The following is a 22,525-nucleotide window of genomic DNA, read 5'->3' as shown; positions in this document are numbered from 1 at the left end:
ACACTAACTATATATATTAATAATTTAATTTAATACTTAAATTATTGATACTAACCAATGGTCATTGCATAAATTATAAGAAATATATGAAATATATTTTATAATAAAATAATAAAAATAGAAAATAAATAATAGATTTTTAAATATAGAGATAAAAATAAAGATATTATAACTCAATGTCAACTTTTTAATTTCCAAATCATCAAATTTTGATGGAACCTCTCTTTTGAATGCTGGTGCTCTTTATCGCTCCTATCTTTGTGTAAAAACTAGGAGGGCAAGGATCCTGATTCCTAATGTCTCTGTAGTCTGTTCATACTGAGCCCAAACTAAAGTCGTACATCGAATAGCTTTTACTCCATCCGTGAAGGAAAATAAAACCTAGGGCTTGTAAGCATTACTCCTATTTATGATCCCTCCTTTTCTAGTTCTAGTTTTTGCAGAGAAAATTGCTGCATCCACCTAGGATTACTATTCATGTTTTATTTTATTTTTTAAATTAATTGTTAAGAATTTTTTTTTTAAAATGAACTTGTAAATTTTTTTTTATAAAAATGTAAGGGATTTAAAAAATACTTAAAAAATATATTTTACCCACTATCGGTGTCCTAACATAACCCTTTTGTAAATTTGAAAATTAGGTGAGAAAAAACCTTATCATTGATTAAAAATGCATATATTTTTTCTTTTAGGTGGTTAAAAGAAAAATAATGAATAATGCTACATACAATCATGAAATCATAAAATACACGAGTATCATAGTCACTTTAAAAAATAATAAAATCTATTATTAAAAAATTAATATTTTTTTTTATAGATTCCGTATTTATTCACTTTTTTTAAAATATTTACACGACACTTGCACACTCATAACTGCAACTATCATTTCTCATCATTAATCCATTCGAAATGTTATGTCCATATTTGTTCTGATATTTTTGGCTCGGAATAATGCTGCATGCCATACTCATATTCTCTATTTCCATCTCATTATTTAAAATGTCACACCTTTATCATTCCTGGATCATCCTTCATTTTACTAAAAGAAATTTTAAAACTATAACTGACCCAAGGTTTGAATATATTAGCAACAAAAACATCGAATATCAAGACGCAAAAATATGATGATCATGTCGCTGAACCAGGCATCTGTTGAAAATAGAGACATTGCAGTTTCAACCTATATTTCTAAAGTAACCTAACAAACACAGAAGAATCATCAAATGAGAACATTCTCCATTTCTTAAACTGTTTATAAGCTACTACCTAAATGCACTCCAGGTTTTTCTCCTTTCCTCTACCATACCAATCCTGCAGTATGAAAACATCAAATAACTTTAAATTCTGTAAATCAGTCTAGAATTAAAGTTAGATTGGAATAAATTCATGGAGAAGAAGTGTGATATGAAAGGAGTATTACAGTTGCATGCAACAAATTACCAGCACTTCTGTATCGCGCATCTTCACCTTCACATTGCACCATGATATTCATCAACAGTTTGTTTCATTCCATCCAACTGTGAAACGACATATTCCAGTTTCTTGCAACAGATTTCATTGGCAATTCTTGAACTGTAATCACACTTCTCAAAGGGGCGGTATTCACATGCACTTTTGATTTCATCTCGCAATGTGACTTGGATATCCTGCGTTAAAAAAGTCAGCAAAAGGTGCATATTTTTATACTCAAATTTTACAGAATTTAAAGATGAGTAAGAAAGAAATCCATTTCAAGTGATGAGCCAAAATTGTAGTTTAGGTTGCACATATCGTACACATAATGTAGCACTTAACCTGAGAGAAGCCAGTCACCAGTCATTCTATCTTTGTTGTTTTTTTATTGGCACCAGGTGTCCAAGAATAAAGTCTCGACTAATCTAGGGAATGCACAGACGCTTGGCAAGGAGTTTCCCGCAAGTACACCTCGGGTGTCCACACAAAGACATACAAAAACACAAAGCCCACAGGCACACACCTTTTTTGCCTCATTAATAACCATTCAACAGATCATACCCAAAAGAAGTTTTCTATATGGCATCCACAATAATGTCTATTCATAATTTCCCTTAACATTACTTCTTCAAGAAGTACGTCAGTTTTTCTCGCAATTACACTTCTAGTGCAACTTCTGTGGATTGTTTGCAGTTGAACTTGCTTTCAAATATTTTCCTTTACATCAAATTTTCCAGAGCCCATGGAACCTATCGCATTGACAAAAAAACAATCTAACAACCAACAATTCCATTTTTGTTTAATAAGGATATGCATGAATGCAGAGTGAAGCTTGCAATGCTAATGGACATTCAATCAACTGAACTCCTCAACACATACAAAATACAGATGATTCATATTAAAAATCCTAGGCAAAAACTCTTAAAGAACCAAGAAACAGAGTTATTATCCAAAAATGCGACATCTAATAATACAATTCTTGTTTCTAAAAGAGTTTTCAACAAGGTTATTCAATAATCATAAACAATGTGAAAGGTTGGTATTTCCCGCCATAACCAATAACCACAAAAAAATAATTCCATTATAAGTTTTATGCGACTTATTAAGGACTTGGTTCGGACACGACTTATTAATGACTTGGTTCAGATTGACATACAATTATCCCAAAAGGAGACATAGAAACCAAAATATAGTTCTGATATCATACAAACCGCATCAAGTGGTTGAATGAAGAGCACAAAGCATACTTCATACTTTATTTATATCACATACTTCCACTTCAAGTGTCCAGTCAAAACCCGGAATTTGTCTAAATAGCCTGTACAAGATTATGGAGGGAAACTATTCTTCCTTCTTTCATTCATTGATGTACAACAACATATATACTACATACACTTGACGATTATACCCTCACATTAAAGTTATTACAACCATGTCATCTAACACTCCCCCTCAAGCTGTGGAGTATATATATCATATAAACCCAGCTTGAAACAAATAAGTTTCAACCGACTCCAACACAAAGACTTAGTAAACATATCTGCGAGTTGATCAATAGACTTCACAAAAGGTGTAAAAATGTCACCACTTAGTATCTTATCTCAAATGAAGTGACAATCAATCTTTATATACTTAGTCCTCTCATGGAACACAGGATTAGAGGCAATATGCACTGTGGCTTGATTATCACAAAATAATTGGAGAGGGATAGCAGCTGGAAACCCAATCTCTTTAAGGAAGTGTTGCAACCATGTCAGCTCACTAGTAGTGTGAGCCATTGCCCTGTATTCAGCTTCTACGCTAAACCAAGCTACTACTGCTTGTTTCTTACTCTTCCATGTAACCAAGTTACCTCCCACAAATGTACAATATCCATTAGTAGATCTTCTATCTAAAGGAGATCCTGCCCAATCAGTATCTGAAAATGCTTCAACCCTAAGATGTCCATTTGATCGATACAGTAATCCAAGGCCAGGGTCTCGCTTAAGATAACGAAGAATATGAATTACAGCGTCCTAATGTGAGACCCTAGGCGTTTGTAAAAATTGACTTAGTACACTCACTGCATAAGAGATGTCTGGTCTAGTGATAGTGAGATAATTCAATTTCCCAACAAGTCTTTGAGACCTACCTGGGTCTCCAAACAACTCTCCTTCCTCTTTCAAAAATTTACGATTTGGGTCCATAGGGGTGTCAATAGGTCGTGCACCCAACATGCCGGTTTTTTCCAGAAGGTCAAGTACATATTTCCTCTGAGATAGGTTGATACCCTCTTTAGATCTACTGATTTCAATTCCAAGGAAATATCTAAGCTTGCCCAAGTCTTTTGTCTGAAATTGATCATGTAAATACTGTTTCAGCCTAGCAATTCCAGCAGAGTCATTCCCAGTAATTACAATGTCGTCCACATATACAACCAACAAAATGTGACCTGCATCACTATACAGGTGAAATACTGATTGGTCTGTTTGGCATCTATGAAGACCAAATACCAATACAACATCAGAAACTCCGTATAAACTTCTTCATGCAAGTCACCATGTAAAATGCATTCTTAACATCTAGCTGAAATAAGGGTCAATCTAGATTAGCAGCAAGAGAGATCAACACTCAAACAGAAGAGATTTTGGCAACAGGGGAGAAAGTCTCTTAGTAATCAATGCCATATGTTTGAGTGTAACCCTTAACAACCAAGGGGGCTTTCAAACGTTCCACCGAACCATCAGGATGAAATTTGATTGTATATACCCATTTACAGCCAACAGGTTGCTTACTAGGTGGTAGTGGAACAATATCTCATATCCCATTATGGTGAAGGCATCCATTTCATTTTTCATAGCTGTCCTCCATCCTGGAGCAGATAAAGCATCCTGAACTGTCTTAGGAATAGAAAGTTTTGAAAGCTGAGAAGTAAAACATGAGAATGAAGGAGATAAGGCATGATATAAGACAAATTGACTAATCGGATGTTGAGTAACACAAGATCAAGTACCTTTGCGAAGAGCAATAGGTGGAGAGTCTGAAATACTAGGTAACTCAGGATCTGAAGATGGGGACACGGTTGGTGAAGGCATGGAAGCCGGCGGCCGCAAGCAACGCGAGTAAACCTGCAAAGGAACTGGGGGAGGCATGGCGGAGGGTTGGGTAAGGTTGGGTGAGTGTGAAGGAGAAAGTGTAAGAGTAGGTAACGGTAGAGGATCACCTTTTTGAGTCCAAGAATAACCAACGAAAAAACACTTGGTAGAACGTGGGTCAAGCTTATCAAAACCTGGGTCAAGGTTTATTGAAAAGCAGTGGTTCTATCCTATACAACACCTAGAGGGGGGATGAATAGGTGCAGTTCAAATTTTCTTGTCTAATAAAATATAAGACAAGTAAGCAATTAAAAGATGAAACAAATCATACAAATAATCAATACAGAGATTTGGTCATGAAATGGAAACTCATTTGAAGAACGTCTTCAAATTCTAAAACCACTTCAGGTGTAAGCCACCACCTAAAATCCACTATAGAAAAAGTTTATTACAACCAATTTAGAGACACTCACAAAACCTTTGTAGTTCCTAAACTTGGCTTGCAACATCACGAGTGACCCACTCGATCTCTACACGCATGTAGTGTCGGAACTCCAACCTTCTATAGCTTTCCACTAGAACCTCTCGATCTCTGCATCAACAGCAGTTCCGGAAACCTTTCGGACAGTCAACACGTCCACTTCAATGGACTTTGAATGAGATTTGATCTTGAGTGTGGTGTGGTGGATATGTGTTTGTCCAAGAGAGATTCACAAGGTGAGGAAAATGTTTTTCTCTTTGGCTCTTGAAACACTTAGGGTTTTTGCTCTGTTTTTCCACACCAAAAGAAAGACCAATAGGTTTCCTTTTATACCAATAAGGAAAGAGGTGCTCAAACCTAAGAAAATTAGATTTCCAGAACATTGGCTCGAGCGAAGTGTCAAGCGAACTTAGTTTCGCTCGAACCAAGTGTCGAACCAAGTCAAGCGAACTCTCTGACTTGAATGTAACTTGAACGAAGTGTTGAACCATGTCGAGCGAACTCTCTGAGTTCAAGTTCGCTCGAGTGAAGTGTCGAGCCGAGTCAAGCGAACTCTCGGACTTGAATGTAGCTCGAGCGAAGTCTCTGACTTGAAGTTCGCTCGAGCGAACTCTCTGACTTGAGTTGGCCCTCCCTTTGACACACTACACACTTGTTACAACACAAGTTTACACAGTTTTTCACAAGAATATTCCAATTATCTAATTTTTCCCTCAACAATCTCCCTCTTTGGCATTTCTGTGACAAAACCTCTAACCTATACATAGGACCTAATCCTGACACACCCAAAACAGGATTCCCATTATTCAAGCATATAGTCTTAAGCACATTAAGATATTTTTGCAAACACTTAAACGTACCAATAACAATATGCAAAAAATAATCTCAAAAGCATAAACAATGTCTGTAGCACAGTTTTCATAAAAGACTTTTCATTAAGAAATAAATCAGACATTGAGTTCAATTATACAAACAATAGCAGCACAAGCAGCATGTGATACAAAAACAAAAGCTGCTCCCCCACAAAACAAAACAAAAAAAAAAAGTTGCCCCTATAGCTTTCTTACTACTCCCCCTACATCTATACCACTCCCCCTGAATATATACTACTCCCCCTTTTTGTCACAAAAAGCCAAGGGTGTCAATGATGTCCATCACTCTGACTGACTGACTGCCATCATCCTCGTTACAGAGGAGCTCCTCAATGTTGTCGAGGCGTTGTGTGACATATTATCGGAAGCCATCAAAACTAGCCTGAAGACGGATCATATAATCCAATAGTGTCTGTAGTCTAGGCTCGGTGGATGGAGTCGGGCCTGGAGATGCCGAGGAGGATGCTGCGGAGCTCGAAGGCCGAGAGCTCGTCGGCTGAGAAGCTGGTGCCAGAGGATGCTCAATATCTAAATGTTGATGGGCAAAGTGACCACAACTGAACTGCATGGTCTTACGACCAATAGGAGCCTTGAGAGAAATCCTTAGCTCATGAGGAATAAAGGGGATGGAGTGGGCCATGGAAATTCGGGTGATAAGACAAGGGAATGGAAGTCCAGGTCGGACTTTGTTTGACCGGAATGTCTCGATAATGACCCGACAAAGATGACTCCCCAAATCAATGGAGGCATCATTGATCAAGGCATAAAGAAAAAGTGCCCTATCATACCCGAGATCACTATGATAAGCAGACAAGTAGAGATTAGTCAGGACAATCCTATTAAGAAGAAGGTGGTTAGGTGGAAACTGAGCCGTGTGCAAAGGTACCCGACCATTCCAAGTACTTGGCCTCCCAGTCAAGAATTCAGCAATGACTGGCATGCGAGGAGCAGGAGTGGTCAGATACGGATAGACCGGGTCGGAGACCCGATGAGCATTTAACAAGTCCGCCACCATGGAAGGGGTTACTTGAAAATGGATGTTTCGAAGACTTACCTCAAAGGAGCCATCATCTGAAAAATTGTAGATATTTGAGTAAAACTCCCTCACTAACTCCACAGCAGGAGTAGGAAGACCAATGGTCAATCCAAGCCACTGGCGGGATTCAAAGATATGGGACACAATGGTCTCATTTAGCTCACCTAAGAAGACCTCACGCTCAACAATCAGGGTGCGTCCACCAAAGTTTTCATCATAAAGATCCCTAGCCCTAGTACTATGGAAGTGAGGTTGGGGCAAGAGGATCCTGGGCTGGAGTGGGAGTATCTTTACGAGGACGAACACGACGATACATGATTTTAGGCTGTGGACAGAAACAGTGACCGTTGGACTCAAAATGCCCAATGCATGATCAATGCACATGCCTAATGTGAACCAATGTATGCACATGCCCAATTCAAAGAACCAATGTATACTTAGCCAAACTTGGGTTTTAAAGACCCATTTCGAAATACAATAAGAACTTCAAGTCCATGACTCTCCCATATGCAAACACCCTTTTAAACATAATGCCAATGTTGGGGTTTAAACCCAATGGTAGTCCCAAGCCTCAATGCCAAACACTAGGATAGACATATAATGACCATGGGAACAATGCAATGTCAATGCATGATGAAAATAAGAAACCAAACATCATTGAGACATTTCACCGAGCACTTGGAGTGCATCCAAGCAAAAACAAAATGAAAAACTCATTGGGAGTTCCATGAACCTCCTCAATACAAGAGTGAGAGAATCATTCTCTACACCCAAATAACAATCAACAACCAGCCCAAATAATCCATCCATTTCGAAATCCCCAAATCAAAAGCACTAATTACAGAAATGCATGTTTACGGAAATGGAAAATAAAAATCGAAAATGATTGAGAAGAAGCAAAGATAAGAGACTTACCGTGATTAAATCAAGTTTCTTGAGAGAAAACGAGTGAAAACCACACGGAGAGAAAAGTGGGATGCGTTGCACGAAGAGGGAAGAGGAAACGGCGCAGGAAATGAAACGGGCTGGGGAGAAGAAAAGACGCGGGGGGTTTTTAAGCCGCACAAGAAGGAAGAGGAAACGGCGCAAGAAATGAAACGGGCTGGGGAGAAGAAACGACGCGGGGGGTTTTTAAGCCGTTTCCGCTCGATCCCACTTTTCTCTCCGTGTGGTTTTCACTTGTTTTCTCTCAAGTAACTTGATTTAATCACGGTAAGTCTCTCATCTTTGCTTCTTCTCAATCATTTTCGATTTTTATTTTCCATTTCCATCATGCATTTCCATAAACATGCATTTCGGTAATTAAGACTTTTGATTTGGGGATTTCGAAATGGAGGGATTATTTGGGCTGGTTGTTGATTGTTATTTGGATGTAGAGAATGATTCTCTCACTCTTGTATTGAGGAGGTTCATGGAACTCCCAAGGAGTTTTTCATATTGTTTTTGTTGGATGCACTCCAAGTGCTCGGTGAAATGCCTCAATTCTTATTTTCATCATGCATTCCCAAGGTCATTATATGTCTATCCTAGTGTTGAGATAGTGTTTGGCATTGAGGCTTGGGACTACCATTGGGTTTAAAACCCAACATTGGCATTATGTTTGAAAGGGTGTTTGCATATGGGAGAGTCATGGACTTGAAGTCCTTATTGTATGTTGAAATGGGTCTTTAAAACCCAAGTTTGGCAAAGTATACATTGGTTCTTTGAATTGGGCATGTGCATGTGCATAAATTGGTTCACATTAGGCATGTGCATTGATCATGCATTGGGCATTTTGAGTCTAACGGTCACTGTTTCTGTCCACAGCCTAAAATCATGTCTCGTCGTGTTCGTCCTTATAAAGATACTCCCACTCCAGCCCAGGATCCTCCTGCCCCAACCCAACCTCACTTCCATAGTACTAGGGCTAGGGATCTTTATGATGAAATCTTTGGTGGACGCACCCTGATTGTTGAGCATGAGGTCTCCTTAGGTGAGCTAAATGAGACTATTGTGCCCCGTATCTTTGAATCCCGCCAGTGGTTTGGATTGACCATTGGTCTTCCCACTCCTGCTGTGGAGTTAGTGAGGGAGTTTTACTCAAATATCCACAACTTTTCAGATGATGGCTCCTTTGAGGTAAGTCTTCGAAACATCCATTTTCAAGTAACCCCTTCTATGGTGGCGGACTTGTTAAATGCTCATCGAGTCTCCGACCCGGTCTATCCGTATCTGACCACTCATGCTCCTCGCATGCCAGTCATTGCTGAATTCTTGACTGGGAGGCCAAGTACTTGGAATGGTCGGGTACCTTTGCACACGGTTCAGTTTCCACCTAACCACCTTCTTCTTAATAGGATTGTCTTGACTAATCTCTACCTGTCTGCTCATCATAGTGATCTCGGGTATGATAGAGCACTTTTTCTTTATGCCTTGATCAATGACGTCTCCATTGATTTGGGAAGTAATCTTTGCCGGGTCATTATCGAGACATTCCGGTCAAACAAAGTCTGAAATGGACTTCCCTTCCCTTGTCTTATCACCCGAATTGCCATGGCCCACTCCATCCCTTTTATTCCTCATGAGCTAAGGATTTCTCTAAAGGCTCCCATTGGTCGTAAGACCATACAGCTCAGTCGTGCTCACCTTGCCCATCAACCTTTAGATATTGAGCATCCTCCGACACCAGCACCAGCTTCTCAGCCGACGAGCTCTCAGCCTTCGAGCTCCGCAGCATCCTCCTCGGCATCTCCAAGCCCGACTCCATCGACCGAGCCTAGTCTACAGACGCTATTGGATTATATGGTCCGTCTTTAGGCTAGTTTTGATGGCTTCCGACAAGATGTCACACAACGCCTCGACAACATTGAGGAGCTCCTCCGTAATGAGGATGATGGCAGTCAGTCAGAGTGATGAACATCATTGACACCCTTGGCTTGTTGTGACAAAAAGGGGGAGTAGTATATATTCAGGGGGAGTGGTATAGATGTAGGGAGAGTAGCAAGAAAGCTGTAGGGGCAGCTTTTGTTTTTGTTTTGTGGGGGAGCAGCTTTTGTTTTTGTATCACATGCTACTTGTGCTGCTATTGTTTGTCTAATTGAACTCAATGTCTGATTTATTTCTTAATGAAAAGTCTTTTATGAAAACTGTGCTACAGACATTGTTTATGCTTTTGAGATTATTTCTTGCATATTGTTGTTGGTACGTTTAACCGTTTGCTAAGTGTTTGCAGAAATATCTCAATGTGCTCAAGACTATATGCCTGAATAATGAAAATCCTGTTTTGGGTGTGTCAGGATTTGGTCCTATGTATAGGTTAGAGGTTTTGTCACAGAAATGCCAATTATCTAATTTTTCCCTCAACAGTTATGAACATAGCGTACACACCCAAATATTTTTGGAGGAAGAGTAAATGGTGGTGATGAAGGAAACAAGATGGAAAAAGGAGATGAACCATCGAGAACTGATAAAGGCATACGACTAATAAGGTGACAAACAGTAAGAACATCATTACTCCAAAATCGTTTAGGAACATATATGTGTAGTAAAAGTGCTTGGGTTACATCTAACAAATGACGATTTTTGCGTTCAGTCACCCCATTTTGTTGGGGTGTATAAGAACATGAAGTTTGATGAACAATTCATTCGTTACTTAAGTAAGTAGCAAAAATTATTGCTAGATTGATATTCTCTAGCATCATTAGAACGCAAAAATTGAACCCTTTTGTTAAATTGGGTTTTAATTTCTTTCTAAAATACTTTGAATATGGAAAGAAGTTCAGATCTTGCCTTCATAAAAAACACCCATGTCACACAAGAGTAGTCATCAATAAATGTGACAAAATATTGAAACCTATTTGATTTAATGTTGATTGGTCCCCATATACCAGAGTGAACCAATTCAAAAGGACTCGACGCTCGTTTATCAACTCAAGGTCTAAAAGACACGATGATGTTTACTAATTTGACAGGCTTCACAAGGAAAGGGAGACACATTTCCTAGATTCCTAACCTGAAGCTTTAAAAGGGAAAGAGAGGGGTGACCAAGACGACAATGCCATTCATAAGCAGATGATGAGGAGGATGTAAGAGCTCGAGTGGGTGACAGTTTAACATCAAGATAATACAGACCACCAGTTTCATGCCCCGTACCAATCTTGTTTCCAGTCTTGAGATCCTGAAAGACACATGAAGAGGATAAAAAGTCACTAAACATTGAAGACTTTGAGTAATCTTACTAATGGACAGCAAACTAATGGGACAACTAGGAGTATATAGAACAGATGACAAGGATATAGAGTCAGTGAGCTTAGTGGATCCAATCCTTGTAACTTTAGCAAGAGAACCATTAACAAGAGTAATACTTTTTGAAGATGTCACAATATCCAAATTAGATAAGACAGAGGACAAACTAGTCAGATGTTCATTAGCTCCTGAATCAATGATCCATGGAGCTTGAGTGGATGAGGCAAGACATGCGAACGTTGTACCTGATTAGGCAAGAGTAGTTGTGAAAGATGAAACCCGTGTGCGACCCAAAAGCTTATCATACTCATCTTTTGATATACTAATCATATCTTGGCAAATGACTTGATTAGCGGATCCAGATGGTCTATCAGTTAGATCCCAACAATAGTTCACCGAGTGGTTAATGCGACCACAATGGGTGCACTTACGAGATTTTTGACCTCGAGTGCGATAACCTTTGGCATCACGTCCCCCACATGAGCCTCTAGCACCTCGGCCTCCACTCCCACCAGGAGCAACATATGAGGCAACTGCATCATGTAACTGTAACTCAAATTTAGTTGTCATTGATGCAGAAAAAATATCACAACTGAACTTGGAGATTGAAACTCCACACAATATATGAGAAAAACCACAATTCAACTTGAGAATCCAAGAAACACACTCTGAAAATGTAGAAACTTAGCTCAAGTACCCGAAAAACAACATTTCGGTCCTGTTTTGGTCAGAAATACACTGTATCGACTTATATCGGTTCTGAATTGGATGGTTTCGGCCGGAATCGGACCATATCGGCTAAGAACCAGTCAGTAATGGTTATGTTTCGGCATGTATCGGTCAAAACCAGGCCTGTATCAACCGGTATCGGTTTGTATCGAGTATTGGCCAAAACCGATTTCAACTTAAACCCAAATTTGGATTAGGTTATCCTAAATGAAAATAAGTGGTATGGGAATTACCTTATCCTCATTACCAAACAAGCGTTATTCCAAATTAGGGACAGGATTTTACTCCAGGTTGGGGTTATCCGCACTTGAGGATGGGATTGGTTATCCCCGCAACCAAACACTACTTTTCTTCGATGCTTGCCGGCGACAAGCAACACTTCCGGAAGCCACTGACGACGGGGAACTCACCACTGGTGTCCAATACCGGAGAAGACACCGGAAACTCGCTGGAAACACTTCAAACACCTATGGGGCCGCCAACGACGAAGGAGAAGCCACTTCAAACACTTATGGGGACGTCGGCAAACTTGAATCCGGGAGCTGCAAACACCGGTGGGCTTAGATCCGGCAACAAAAGTTAGATACGACACCGGAAAACACTCCAACGAGTTCAGACCACAGTGAGCTCGATTTCGGCGTGAACCATTGTCCACCACTTACCACCATCCGACAACCGTGAGCTCTGATAACATGTACAAGATTATGGAGGGAAACTATTCTTCCTTCTTTCATTCATTGATGTACAACAACATATATACTACATACACTTGACGATTATACCCTCACAAATTACACTTATTACAACCATGTCATCTAACATAGCCAAAATTCAGATTCTCCAAATGTTTTATTCTTTCCCAATCCTTCACAAAAATTGTACCCATGCACGCAATTATTATTTTTGATTGGTAACCATGTATGCAAATTATAGATAAAATCTCCAGTTGAATTCATATAAAATCACTAAACAAACACTTCTCCCCCTGAATTATAGCTTGTTTGGCACAGTATTCTGAATTTAGTTCATAACTAACTGGCCAACTTATGACCCAATTTGATCCCCAGGGTTGATATTTCACAATTGTTGAAATGGTTAGTACTAGACCACACAAGCTAAAAAAAGGAATGATAGCCAAGGTTTCTCAGTTGCCATAAATAAATCACAACGACCACTAAATGATTTTATATGCACATTCTAATGAAGAGCGAGACCTTGATCATCTTCATGAACTCAAGGCAGTGGTTGTTGATGAGATCCTTTCTGGGTCCAGTTGGGTTGGCCAGCTCATCCATAACCCCTCCTGCCAGCTCCAAAACCCTAACGATTCTCTATCATAATTACCAATCCATCAAAACAGAAACACCAAAAATTACAAAAAAGAATTAATAAGAAAGTCCGCATGTATATGTTTTATAATACTTGTAAAAAAAAGTATATGTTTTATAATGGAAAACTATATAATACAAATAGGAGATAGAATTATATAACATTATTTACCTTCTCAACATTTTGAAGCCGTTGTAATGAAGTGTTCTGACTCTGTGAATCCATGGAGCCTAAGGCTACTCTAAAGAGAGTGGATCAGATTTTGCATAAGATAGTACACATTGTACTTAGAATCCCCTACATATACTCAAATTTTTTCAAGAATCTCCAAATTTTTCAAATGCACTTCGAATATGCAATTGCACAATATTTCTTTTTTACGAGTTTTACATGAAATTTCAGAGAATTTGAAAGTCATATTTTTCTAACCATCATATTTCCAACGAAGTCATCATGAGCAACACTTTTCAATCCTCTTCTACCTATGAATATCAAACACAGTTATTTTCCTTGGGTTTTCAATATACATAAAATCAAACAAATTTAATGACCAATATTCAGTGTAATAAGCTGCTACTACTTCTTCGGCTTCCGGGTTTTCAATATACATAAAATCAAACATATTTAATGACCAATATTCAGTGTAATAAGCTGCTACTACTTCTTCTTCGGCTTCCTATAAATCAATAGGAAATCTCTTACAGCTAGGGAAGAAATTAGAAAAAAGATAAACCCTATAAGTTGACGCCACAAATTCCACCCCAAAAACCATATTTTGGTTGAGCCTAAACCACTTTTTGCTTATAGAATTCCAGAACTCGGAATTCTGAGAAGAAAAATATTATTTTTCATGGAATGGGCACTCAAAACCTGCAGATTTATGAAGCGCGTAACCGACTCACACAACAAGGCACTTCTGACTTTCAGCGACAATTTAGGATTACAACTAATCACCTTCTCTCATCAACAAAGCAGAAGAAAAAAAAAAATCTATAACAAAGACCACGAAATGCGGCATGCCCACTTACAAAAGAAAGAAATGAAATATCGAAACGAAGAGAAAACATATAGCCAAGCCCAAGCTGGTTTACCGGGGCATTAAATAAATAAAACCATAAAATAAAAACCCAAAGCCATGAAAATGAGGAATTTTCAACGAAACCATCACCGTAACCGAACTTGAACTTGAACTTGAACATGATCCAATAGAAATACTGAAATTGAAACATAGTACCATCCGATCCACCTATTTACACTGATTTATGAGCAAAATCACACACAAATAATATAATTATTCGATTAACATCGATAAAGTCCAGGAAGATAAATGAAAACATCCACAAGAAGAGTATTTTTTTTTTTTTTAAATCATAAACCCTGGGCGCAATGGCGCATAGCAGAGAGAGAAATGAGCCCGAATGCGGTGGAGAATGGAAGAACAGGGAAGTTGTGCGACTCTACCTTTGCAGGGGGACGAAAGCTTTCCAAGAAATATGGCGAGAAATCCTCTAATTTTAGTGTTTCAGCCTCAGACAGAGACGGGGAAATACAAAGAACGCGAGAGAAGAGAGATGTGCGAAATAGATGAAAAACAAATGCTCGACTCAGAAGCAAGAGGAGGGGCTGAGTGAAGGGGTACCACACGTGGCAAAAATGCAATGAAAAGAAAAAATCAACGGTGGCTAAGACCTTGGACTGATTGAAAGGCACGTGGCAATGCGTGATGCATCTGACGCTTGAGACCGCATTACCAAAATCCAATCAGCTATTGGTGTCTGGCTTTTGGTCTCCCCCCGCGCAAAGGAACCAGCCGGACGGAAACATCCCATTTGTCTGAGAGACAGAGTGAGGACTCCATGGCGGCTTCGAAGCTCCAAGCGCTCTGGAACCACCCGGCCGGACCCAAAACCAGTGAGTTGACTCGTCTATCGTTCTGTTCATTTCTTTGTTTTTTTTAATACACGCGAAAGTTTGTGGTGGTGATTATGGTTTGCAAAAAATTAAAATATGTATTAATTCTTTGTTTCCTTTTGCTCGATTTGGATGCTTTGCTTTCGAAAATCTTAGCTCGTGTCGCCTCGTTTCCGTACGAGTCGCTTGGACATGGATATGGGTTTAGAATCTTAGATTCACGAAGTTTAGGTTGAAGATTGAACAAATCAAAAAGCGACCTTTGCGAGTGCAGAATGGTTAGTTACCGTTCCTGTCACCGACATCAGAGTTAACTTAAAGGGTTAATTTATTTTATTTTCTTCAAACCTACTGGATGATCCCTAAAGCTGAAGGAGACCAAAATTGTTAAGTTATAAGCCTCGAATCTCTGTAGGGATGTCTAAATGGTCTCTTCTTCTGTTTTTTGGAGTAATGAGGAGTTGTCTTGTGTGTGAATTTAGTATTTCTGGTGGAACCCGCTCTCTCGTATCGTCTATCATAAGAGTTGTCTCCTATCTTTTCCAAAAACAAATATCATTTGGGTCGAAATATGTTGTTTCACAGACGCCCCTTCTTTCTGGTTTGTTGAGTAACTCTTCAACTCTGCTGCAGGTTTACCTTTTGTGGTTTGAGTAGATCAGACCATTAAGCCCTTCATCCACCTCGGCCGTGTGTCGGGTTCCCCCGTCCCCCTCCCCCTCAAGTCCCCCCCTCAAGGGGATTGAGCTGCTATCTTTTGCCTTTTACCCCCGGGGAAATGGAATTACTCCGACTAACTTCCTTGTGCGGGCAACAATAAGCCTTTTGCACGTAGGTGTGCAAACTAAAGTATGTGCGCGAGAAAAGAGACTCTGATATACTCTAATAAATGTTAAAAATGCAACTCTTATGGTTTTTTTTTATTATATATGCATAGCAATAATAAACATTCCGTATCTTTTATGCGTCTATGATATTATACATATATATATATCCATGCCTTTCTTCGCTTTGCTCAGCACATTTGCTGGCCCTGGTTAACTTTGCTCCCCTTTGGTCAAAGCCACCCTTGGAGAGGAGATTAGAATTAGTGACCGTTACTTCATGAGAGGTGTCTAAATAGCCCTTTTTTTTTTCTTTTTGGATTAGTGAGGAGTCGTCTCCTCTGTGAATTTAACATTTCTGGTCAAGCCCGCCCTCGGAGGGCAGGGGATTAGAATTAGTGACCTCTGCTTCATGAGAGGTGGCCCCTAGTCAATTTTGTTACCTTTTAGGTTCAATGTGTAATTAGTCTTATTACCCCTTGGAGGCCCAAAAAATTATTCTGTTGATGCTTTCTCCAGAATGAGTTTCACCAATGATTAAAAGAATACTATATGCTTTCATACACTTTTTAATTGTCATTTTTGTTTCAATCACTTGTGGGAAACTCCTTGCTGAGAGCCTATGCAGCCCCGGGATTAGCCGGGAAGCTATTCCAGATGCCAGATGCCTGGTGCCAATAAAAAAAATTATGTTTCAATATACAATCACCAATGACTGAATGAATTTTATCGTTTGCCAAAAAAATACCATATGCATAAGTTAGATGTTTTGTTTATTGCAGTTCACTTTTGGGCACCAACCTTCAAATGGGGCATCAGCATAGCTAACGTTGCTGACTTCTCCAAACCACCTGAAAAGCTTTCGTATCCTCAGCAATTAGGTAAATTCATGAATTCACATTCATGTATGTTTTATCATGGTCTGCGTATGATGGGCCGCTCATAACCACATGTACACATGCACGCACACTATCTGAAACATGTATGCACATGCTAATGTCTATCAAGAACAAGTTAGTGTTCTATTAGTAGTTTGAAGTGTTCTTTGTCTTGCTTTGATTTGTACCAGTCTTGTATTTTTCTCACTTTATTCTCTGTTATGCAGCGGTTACATGCACTGGAATTATCTGGTCACGTTATAGCACAGTAATCACTCCGGTGAGTTTGAATATTGATAAGATTGTCCGCCATTAAAGATACAAATAAAAATGATTTGAGCTTATCAAAACAGATAACGATGACTTAATACCTCTGCCAGTTTTGTATGCACCATGCCCTCTCAATCTGGTCATGTTATCCGCCATTAAAGATACAAATAAAAATGATTTGAGCTTATCAAAACAGATAACGATGACTTAATACCTCTGCCAATTTTGTATGCACCATGCCCTTTCAATCTGGTCATGTTATAGGCCACCTTTTAGTCCCCTCCGCCCTCCAAAAGAAACAGAGAGAAAAACTGAGAATCATACATTCTGAAAAGGAGTAATGAATTGCATGACAAGAAAATGAGAGATAGAAACACAATTATTTTCTCTTTCTAATTCCTCTATGGTTTACTATAAAGAATATTCTTCTTTTGCTTCACTTATTGATATTGCTCAATGGAATTTGTCTGGGATTGAAGTTTATGCACAGTTCTAATTCTTTGTTATATTTGATTTTGATCTGCAGAAGAATTGGAACCTTTTCAGTGTCAATGTTGCAATGGGCACAACAGGGCTCTACCAACTTTCACGCAAAATACGGTAAGTTGGAGTAAATTAATATGACCTATTTCAATTCTCTCATTCTTATTGAAGGAAATGGACGCGAGACAATTGGGGGGGGGGGAGATCTTAGTTCTATGTAACTTTGCAATCAATTGGACATAAAAGGTGGTGAACAAGGGAAGTTTTTTTTTTTTTTCTTTTTATATGACGGGGAACCCCATGGCAGAGCCCTTAGGACTCGCCCATAGAACCTAAGCCCTCAGAGAGACTAGCACAACAACTCACAACCTTGGCCTCCCACTTAAATTGCAGTTTGATCCTAGGGAAAATCGAAACTGTGACATGGGACTCATGCACACAAGTTCGCCCTTACTACTTGGGCTACCCATGGGTCGGTAGGTGAAAAAGGGAAGATGAAAGGTCTTGATTGTTTAAATTGGATCATAGTAGAATTTGAATCATTGCTGAAAAGTTTAATGGGAAATGTCTTAAATTTCTTTCCCAAATATTTTCTCCATGTTGTACATAAATGTTGATGTGTTGAAGATGAGAACTGCATGACTTTTTTTTCCCCCTTTTTTTAACTTTTCCAGGCACGACTATTTCTCTGAGCCAGAAGCAGCCGTTGCAAATGATGACTGAGAAGTCCTAAACTTCCTTTTGCCTCCTTGCATTTGTTGCTTATCAATGTACCTGTATACCATCTAAAAATAAGTGCGCTCTTGAGCATCCAAGTTTCCCAACTCGATTGATAAAATTTTTCAATATGTCTGAGAGGCATTTGTTTTCTGTTTGAAATATCGTGAATCTAACTATTTACACTCCACAATTCCATATAGTTTGTCACATGGAGAGATTGCTTGAATTCTAACCAGGCTGCTAATAGACGCCACCTTCCACATCAAATTAGGACTGGCTATGTACGGGGCTTAAAATTGTAGATAATCGAGTGATAGGTTACGATAATTGATGTGTGGATTAGTTGGAGGAAACCCATAGCCTCCAACTCAATAATTGCAAATCTCTGGACGATCCTTTCATTAATCTCAAAGGTACTTAAATCCAAATCCAAATAACCAACTGGCCACTACAGTCTAGAACCATGAAAATAGCAGGAAATCAACGGATTACAGACCCACAAATCAACTGACAACAGACCACTGCAGACCTAGTCAAGCCTTTTGAAGACACGTTCATGAATACTTATCGAGCTGTGGGTTGGACCAACTGGACTGAACAAGACTGAATTTAAATAATAACCACCCAACACAATTAAGCATAATAACAACCCAGTATAGTTAAGCCTTACTCTAAGTCGACGCATAACATTATCCCTCCCTCAAAAGACATGCCCACAAGGTCAGGAAATTCAGCAGATAATGTTGAATGTTCCACCCAAGAAGCTTCTTTAGCACCCAGTCCCTTCCATTTGACTAGAAGCTCTGTTACTACACGATTCTTCTTTAGTCGTCACTACAATATTTCTTTCTGGTCGTAGAGTTCCATCAGCACCGGTGGGAGGAAGAGTAGCCACCAACTGATGTTGATCTCCCAATTTCTTTTTTAAAGCATGTTACGGGAAACACTGGATAGATCTTTGCATCGAGAGGAAGTTCCGACGGGTAAGCAACTGCCCCGATTTTCTCTAAAACTTTATACGACCCATAAAATCGCAGAGAGAGTTTCAAATTTCGATATTGAACCACTGAATGTTGTTTGTACGACTGAAGTGTCAAGTAAACCCAATCTTCGATAACAAAACTTTTGAGTAAGGTTTTGTTTGATTATGCAATTTAAATGAGATGAGATAAGATAATTTGAATAGTAATGACATTTTTGAGTTAAAATGAGATGATATAGTTTATAAAAATATATGTATTTGGATAGTGAGATAAGATGATTTGTAAAAAAATATATATTTTAATAATAAGATAAGATGAAATGATTTTAACTTTTTGAGATTTGATTAAACTAATTTTTTTATTTTTTTAATTATATATTACAATAAAATAAAAAAATTCTAATAAAAAATTATATATATTAAAAATGTGATAGTTACTTTTTTTCCCAATTTTTAGTTTCAAATTTTGTAATAAAATCTCAAACTTGCAACCACCTTCAATTGTTAGGTGCAAGCGTTGTTGACTATTGGGATGTGAGGTGCAGGAGAACAGTCTTGTGTCAGATGGGCTGGAAAGTGATTGTTACATCAATGCACAGTGTACAAAATGCAAAGATGAGTTAAAACATAGTTGAATGTGCGTTTGGATGCACAGATAAAATAAATAGTATAACTGAGATGAGATTATCAGTCTTATCTTTGTATCCAAACTATCTTAAGGTGAACAACCTTCTTCATTCGTACTTGGGCAACTTGCATATTCGAGCGGAGAATTTCATCCCTGGTCCGCAAGGTATATTCTACAAGCTAAAGCTTTGTTATTCCTAGCATATAAGAAATTTTTGGAGGGGGGATGGATTCAAAAGGAGTTAGCTTAGTTGAGGCATGAATGTTGGTGTTGTACCACCATTTGGCCAAAGGGAGCCACTTCACCCATCCCTTTGGCATGTCGCCTGAGAAGCACTTGAGATATTGTTCAACTATTTTGTTAACAATTTCCGTTTGACCATTCATCTAAGGGTGATAAGCCGAATTGAACTTTAGGATTGTCCCTTAAAGTTTAAACAACTCCTTCCAAATGTATTGGTGAAAGTGTCTCTCAATCAATGACGATAAATCGAGGCATAACATGTAGTTTGAAAATACTAGTTAAAAACACGTGCAATTTTTTAGGCAGGGTATGAATGAGATATAGGAATAAAGTAAGCATACTTGGAGAGGCGATCCACCACTACCATAATTACACTATAGCCTTTAGAATTAGGCAACCCTTCAATAAGGTCGAGGGAAATGTCAGTCCATATCTTAGTAGGGATGGGAAGCAGCTGGAGCAATCCTGGTGGATAAATATTTTCATATTTCTATTGCTAACATATGTCACATTCGTGAATAGACTTCTAAATATCATTCCTCATTCCTTTCCAGTAGAATTTTGACTTTGCTCTATGTCAAGTTTTGTGAAAGCCTGAATGTCCCCCTTGAAGGCTGCTGTGTAGAAGTTATAGAGTTTGATTTTGTAGATCAGTAGAGTCAGCAATGTACAACCTGCCATTGTAGAATAACAACCCATCTTTTTTAGTGTATTTCTGGCTATCAAGGCTTCCTTGTTCCAATCTCCTAATAATTTGTTGTAGCTCCAAATCTTCAGTTTAACTGGCTTTTACGTGATCCAACCATGCAATGGATGGTGAAGTGATGGCTAGTAATTCACGTACTTTTTGCCCTTCCATTTTGTGAGACAAGACATCAGCAACCTTGTTTTCTCTTCCTTGTTTATACTCCATTCAGAACTCATATCCCAATAATTTGGTGAGCCACCTTTGTTGGAGAGGCGTGCCCACCTTCTACTCAAGCAAATACTTGAGACTTTGCTAGTCTTTTTGGATCTTAAAGGTATGCCCCAAAAGATAAGGTCGTCATTTCTGCAAAGCAAGTACTAAAGTCATTAGCTCATTCTCATATGTTGATAGGTGCAAAGCCTTCCCATGAATTTCTTGACTCATATAAGATATAGATTGTCCCTGTTGCATCAAAACAGCTCCAACACCCACACCAGAAGCATCACATTGAATAGTAAAAGGAATAGAAACTTTCAGTAAGGCTAGGACAGGAGGACTAGTTACAGCTTGTTTAATGTCTTGGAGGCTTGCTTGAGGTTAGACCATTGGAATGAATTTTTTCACAACATGGTAGTCAAGGGTGTAGCTATAAGGCCATATCTCTTAATGAATTTTCTATAATAGCCCGTAAGACCTAGGAAACCTCTAAAAGACTTGATAGTGGTTAGAAAAGACCAATTTAGAATAGCTTTTATTTTAGCGAGATCGGCCCGTACCCTTTCTTTTGAAATTAAATTACCTAAGTATTCTATTCCAGTACATCCAAAACAGCACTTAGATTTCTTTTATAAAACGTTGGTGTTGTTTTAAATGTCCAAAATAGTTTTTAAATAAAGTGTGGTCAAATAATGTTTTATTGGTAAAGATTTTGGTTATGTTTAATGGCAGCCAATGACTCTATCAGTTGGGACAATCGAGTGCCAGTACTGTCAACCAATTGATCGGCCTGGCTCTGGGATGCCAATTGATAGGTTACAATAATTGATATGTGGATTAGTTTGAGAAAACTCACAACCTCCAATTCAATAATTGCAAATCTCTAGATGATCCTTTCATTAATCTCAAAGGTACTTAAATACAAATCCAAATAACCGACTGACCACTACAACCATAAAAATAGCAGGAAATCAATAGACTACAGACCCACTAATCAACTGACAACAGACCACTACAATCCTAGTCAAGCCTTTTGAAGCCATGTTCATGAATAATCATGCATACTTATCGGGTTGTGGGTTGGACCAACTGGACTTAATACTAGACTGAACAAGACTGAATTTAAATAATAACGACCCAATACAATTAAGCGTAATAACAACCCAACACAATTAAGCCTTACTCTAAGTCGACACATAACATCGAGGTATTGATTTGTTTAGTCAGAATCACAATTGTATTACATTTCAATTCAAGGTTTTGCTACATTAACATTATTGAGGAACTTTAACCTTTTTTTGGGAAAAAGAGAATGCATGACAACATTACCATAGTTCTTGGCGGTCACAACAGCAGCAAGCAGCAGATGACATAGAAAAATCCACTCACAGTCGAAGAGCTTCTTTCCTATTATCGCTTAAATGTAAATTGAAATAGGTTTTGCTATATTTGAGAGAGAACATAAGTGAAAAAGAGAAAACTCAT

The 22,525-nt window shown here is 38.6% G+C and overlaps 2 protein-coding genes across 10 annotated transcripts; one reads left to right on the top strand and one right to left on the bottom strand.

Annotated features, from left to right (window-relative positions):
- Positions 1 to 1,064: 1,064 nt before the first annotated feature.
- On the bottom strand, positions 1,065 to 14,813 carry LOC108996340 (mediator of RNA polymerase II transcription subunit 11). Of its 9 annotated transcripts, none has more exons than XR_004801374.1 (6): positions 14,659 to 14,813; positions 13,627 to 13,679; positions 13,369 to 13,494; positions 13,083 to 13,199; positions 1,441 to 1,646; positions 1,065 to 1,311 (listed from the first exon to the last, which is right to left on the bottom strand). XR_004801374.1 is itself a non-coding variant. In XM_018972199.2 (6 exons), the coding sequence occupies exons 3-5, from the start codon at positions 13,420 to 13,422 to the stop codon at positions 1,470 to 1,472; spliced, it is 348 nt and encodes a 115-aa protein (XP_018827744.1). In that variant the 5' UTR covers positions 13,423 to 13,438; positions 13,627 to 13,679; positions 14,659 to 14,809; the 3' UTR covers positions 1,065 to 1,311; positions 1,421 to 1,469. The 9 variants fall into 9 exon arrangements, 7 of the variants coding, with proteins under 7 accessions (XP_018827744.1, XP_018827761.1, XP_035545568.1 ...); XR_004801373.1 differs by having other exon boundaries at positions 13,369 to 13,438; positions 14,659 to 14,811; XM_018972199.2 differs by having other exon boundaries at positions 1,421 to 1,646; positions 13,369 to 13,438; positions 14,659 to 14,809.
- A 121-nt stretch (positions 14,814 to 14,934) lies between these two features.
- LOC108996327 (mitochondrial pyruvate carrier 4) lies at positions 14,935 to 18,492 on the top strand. The gene is made up of 5 exons (XM_018972165.2): positions 14,935 to 15,108; positions 16,715 to 16,813; positions 17,038 to 17,090; positions 17,607 to 17,680; positions 18,238 to 18,492. Exons 1-5 carry the CDS (start codon positions 15,054 to 15,056, stop codon positions 18,284 to 18,286), a joined length of 330 nt encoding a protein of 109 aa, XP_018827710.1. The 5' UTR covers positions 14,935 to 15,053; the 3' UTR covers positions 18,287 to 18,492.
- Positions 18,493 to 22,525: the final 4,033 nt, after the last annotated feature.

The sequence above is a fragment of the Juglans regia genome, chromosome 4 (genome assembly GCF_001411555.2).
Source record: "Juglans regia cultivar Chandler chromosome 4, Walnut 2.0, whole genome shotgun sequence".
Classification (NCBI taxonomy): Eukaryota; Viridiplantae; Streptophyta; class Magnoliopsida; order Fagales; family Juglandaceae; genus Juglans; species Juglans regia.
The sequence above is the reverse complement of the archived record's forward strand: the minus strand, read 5'-3'. Positions and strand labels throughout refer to the sequence as shown.

What these genes read in the sequence shown, in the direction of transcription:
- LOC108996327 (XM_018972165.2), top strand. Translation starts at nt 15,054, where the DNA reads ATGGCGGCTTCGAAGCTCCAAGCGCTCTGGAACCACCCGGCCGGACCC. An exon ending in TTCGTATCCTCAGCAATTAG is followed by an intron (nt 16,814 to 17,037) that starts GTAAATTCATGA and finishes TCTGTTATGCAG; the next exon opens with CGGTTACATGCACTGGAATT. An exon ending in CAACTTTCACGCAAAATACG is followed by an intron (nt 17,681 to 18,237) that starts GTAAGTTGGAGT and finishes TAACTTTTCCAG; the next exon opens with GCACGACTATTTCTCTGAGC.
- LOC108996340 (XM_018972199.2), bottom strand. Translation starts at nt 13,422, where the DNA reads ATGGATTCACAGAGTCAGAACACTTCATTACAACGGCTTCAAAATGTT. An exon ending in GGCTTCAAAATGTTGAGAAG is followed by an intron (nt 13,200 to 13,368) that starts GTAAATAATGTT and finishes TAATTATGATAG; the next exon opens with AGAATCGTTAGGGTTTTGGA. An exon ending in AGTTCATGAAGATGATCAAG is followed by an intron (nt 1,647 to 13,082) that starts GTCTCGCTCTTC and finishes TTTTTAACGCAG; the next exon opens with GATATCCAAGTCACATTGCG.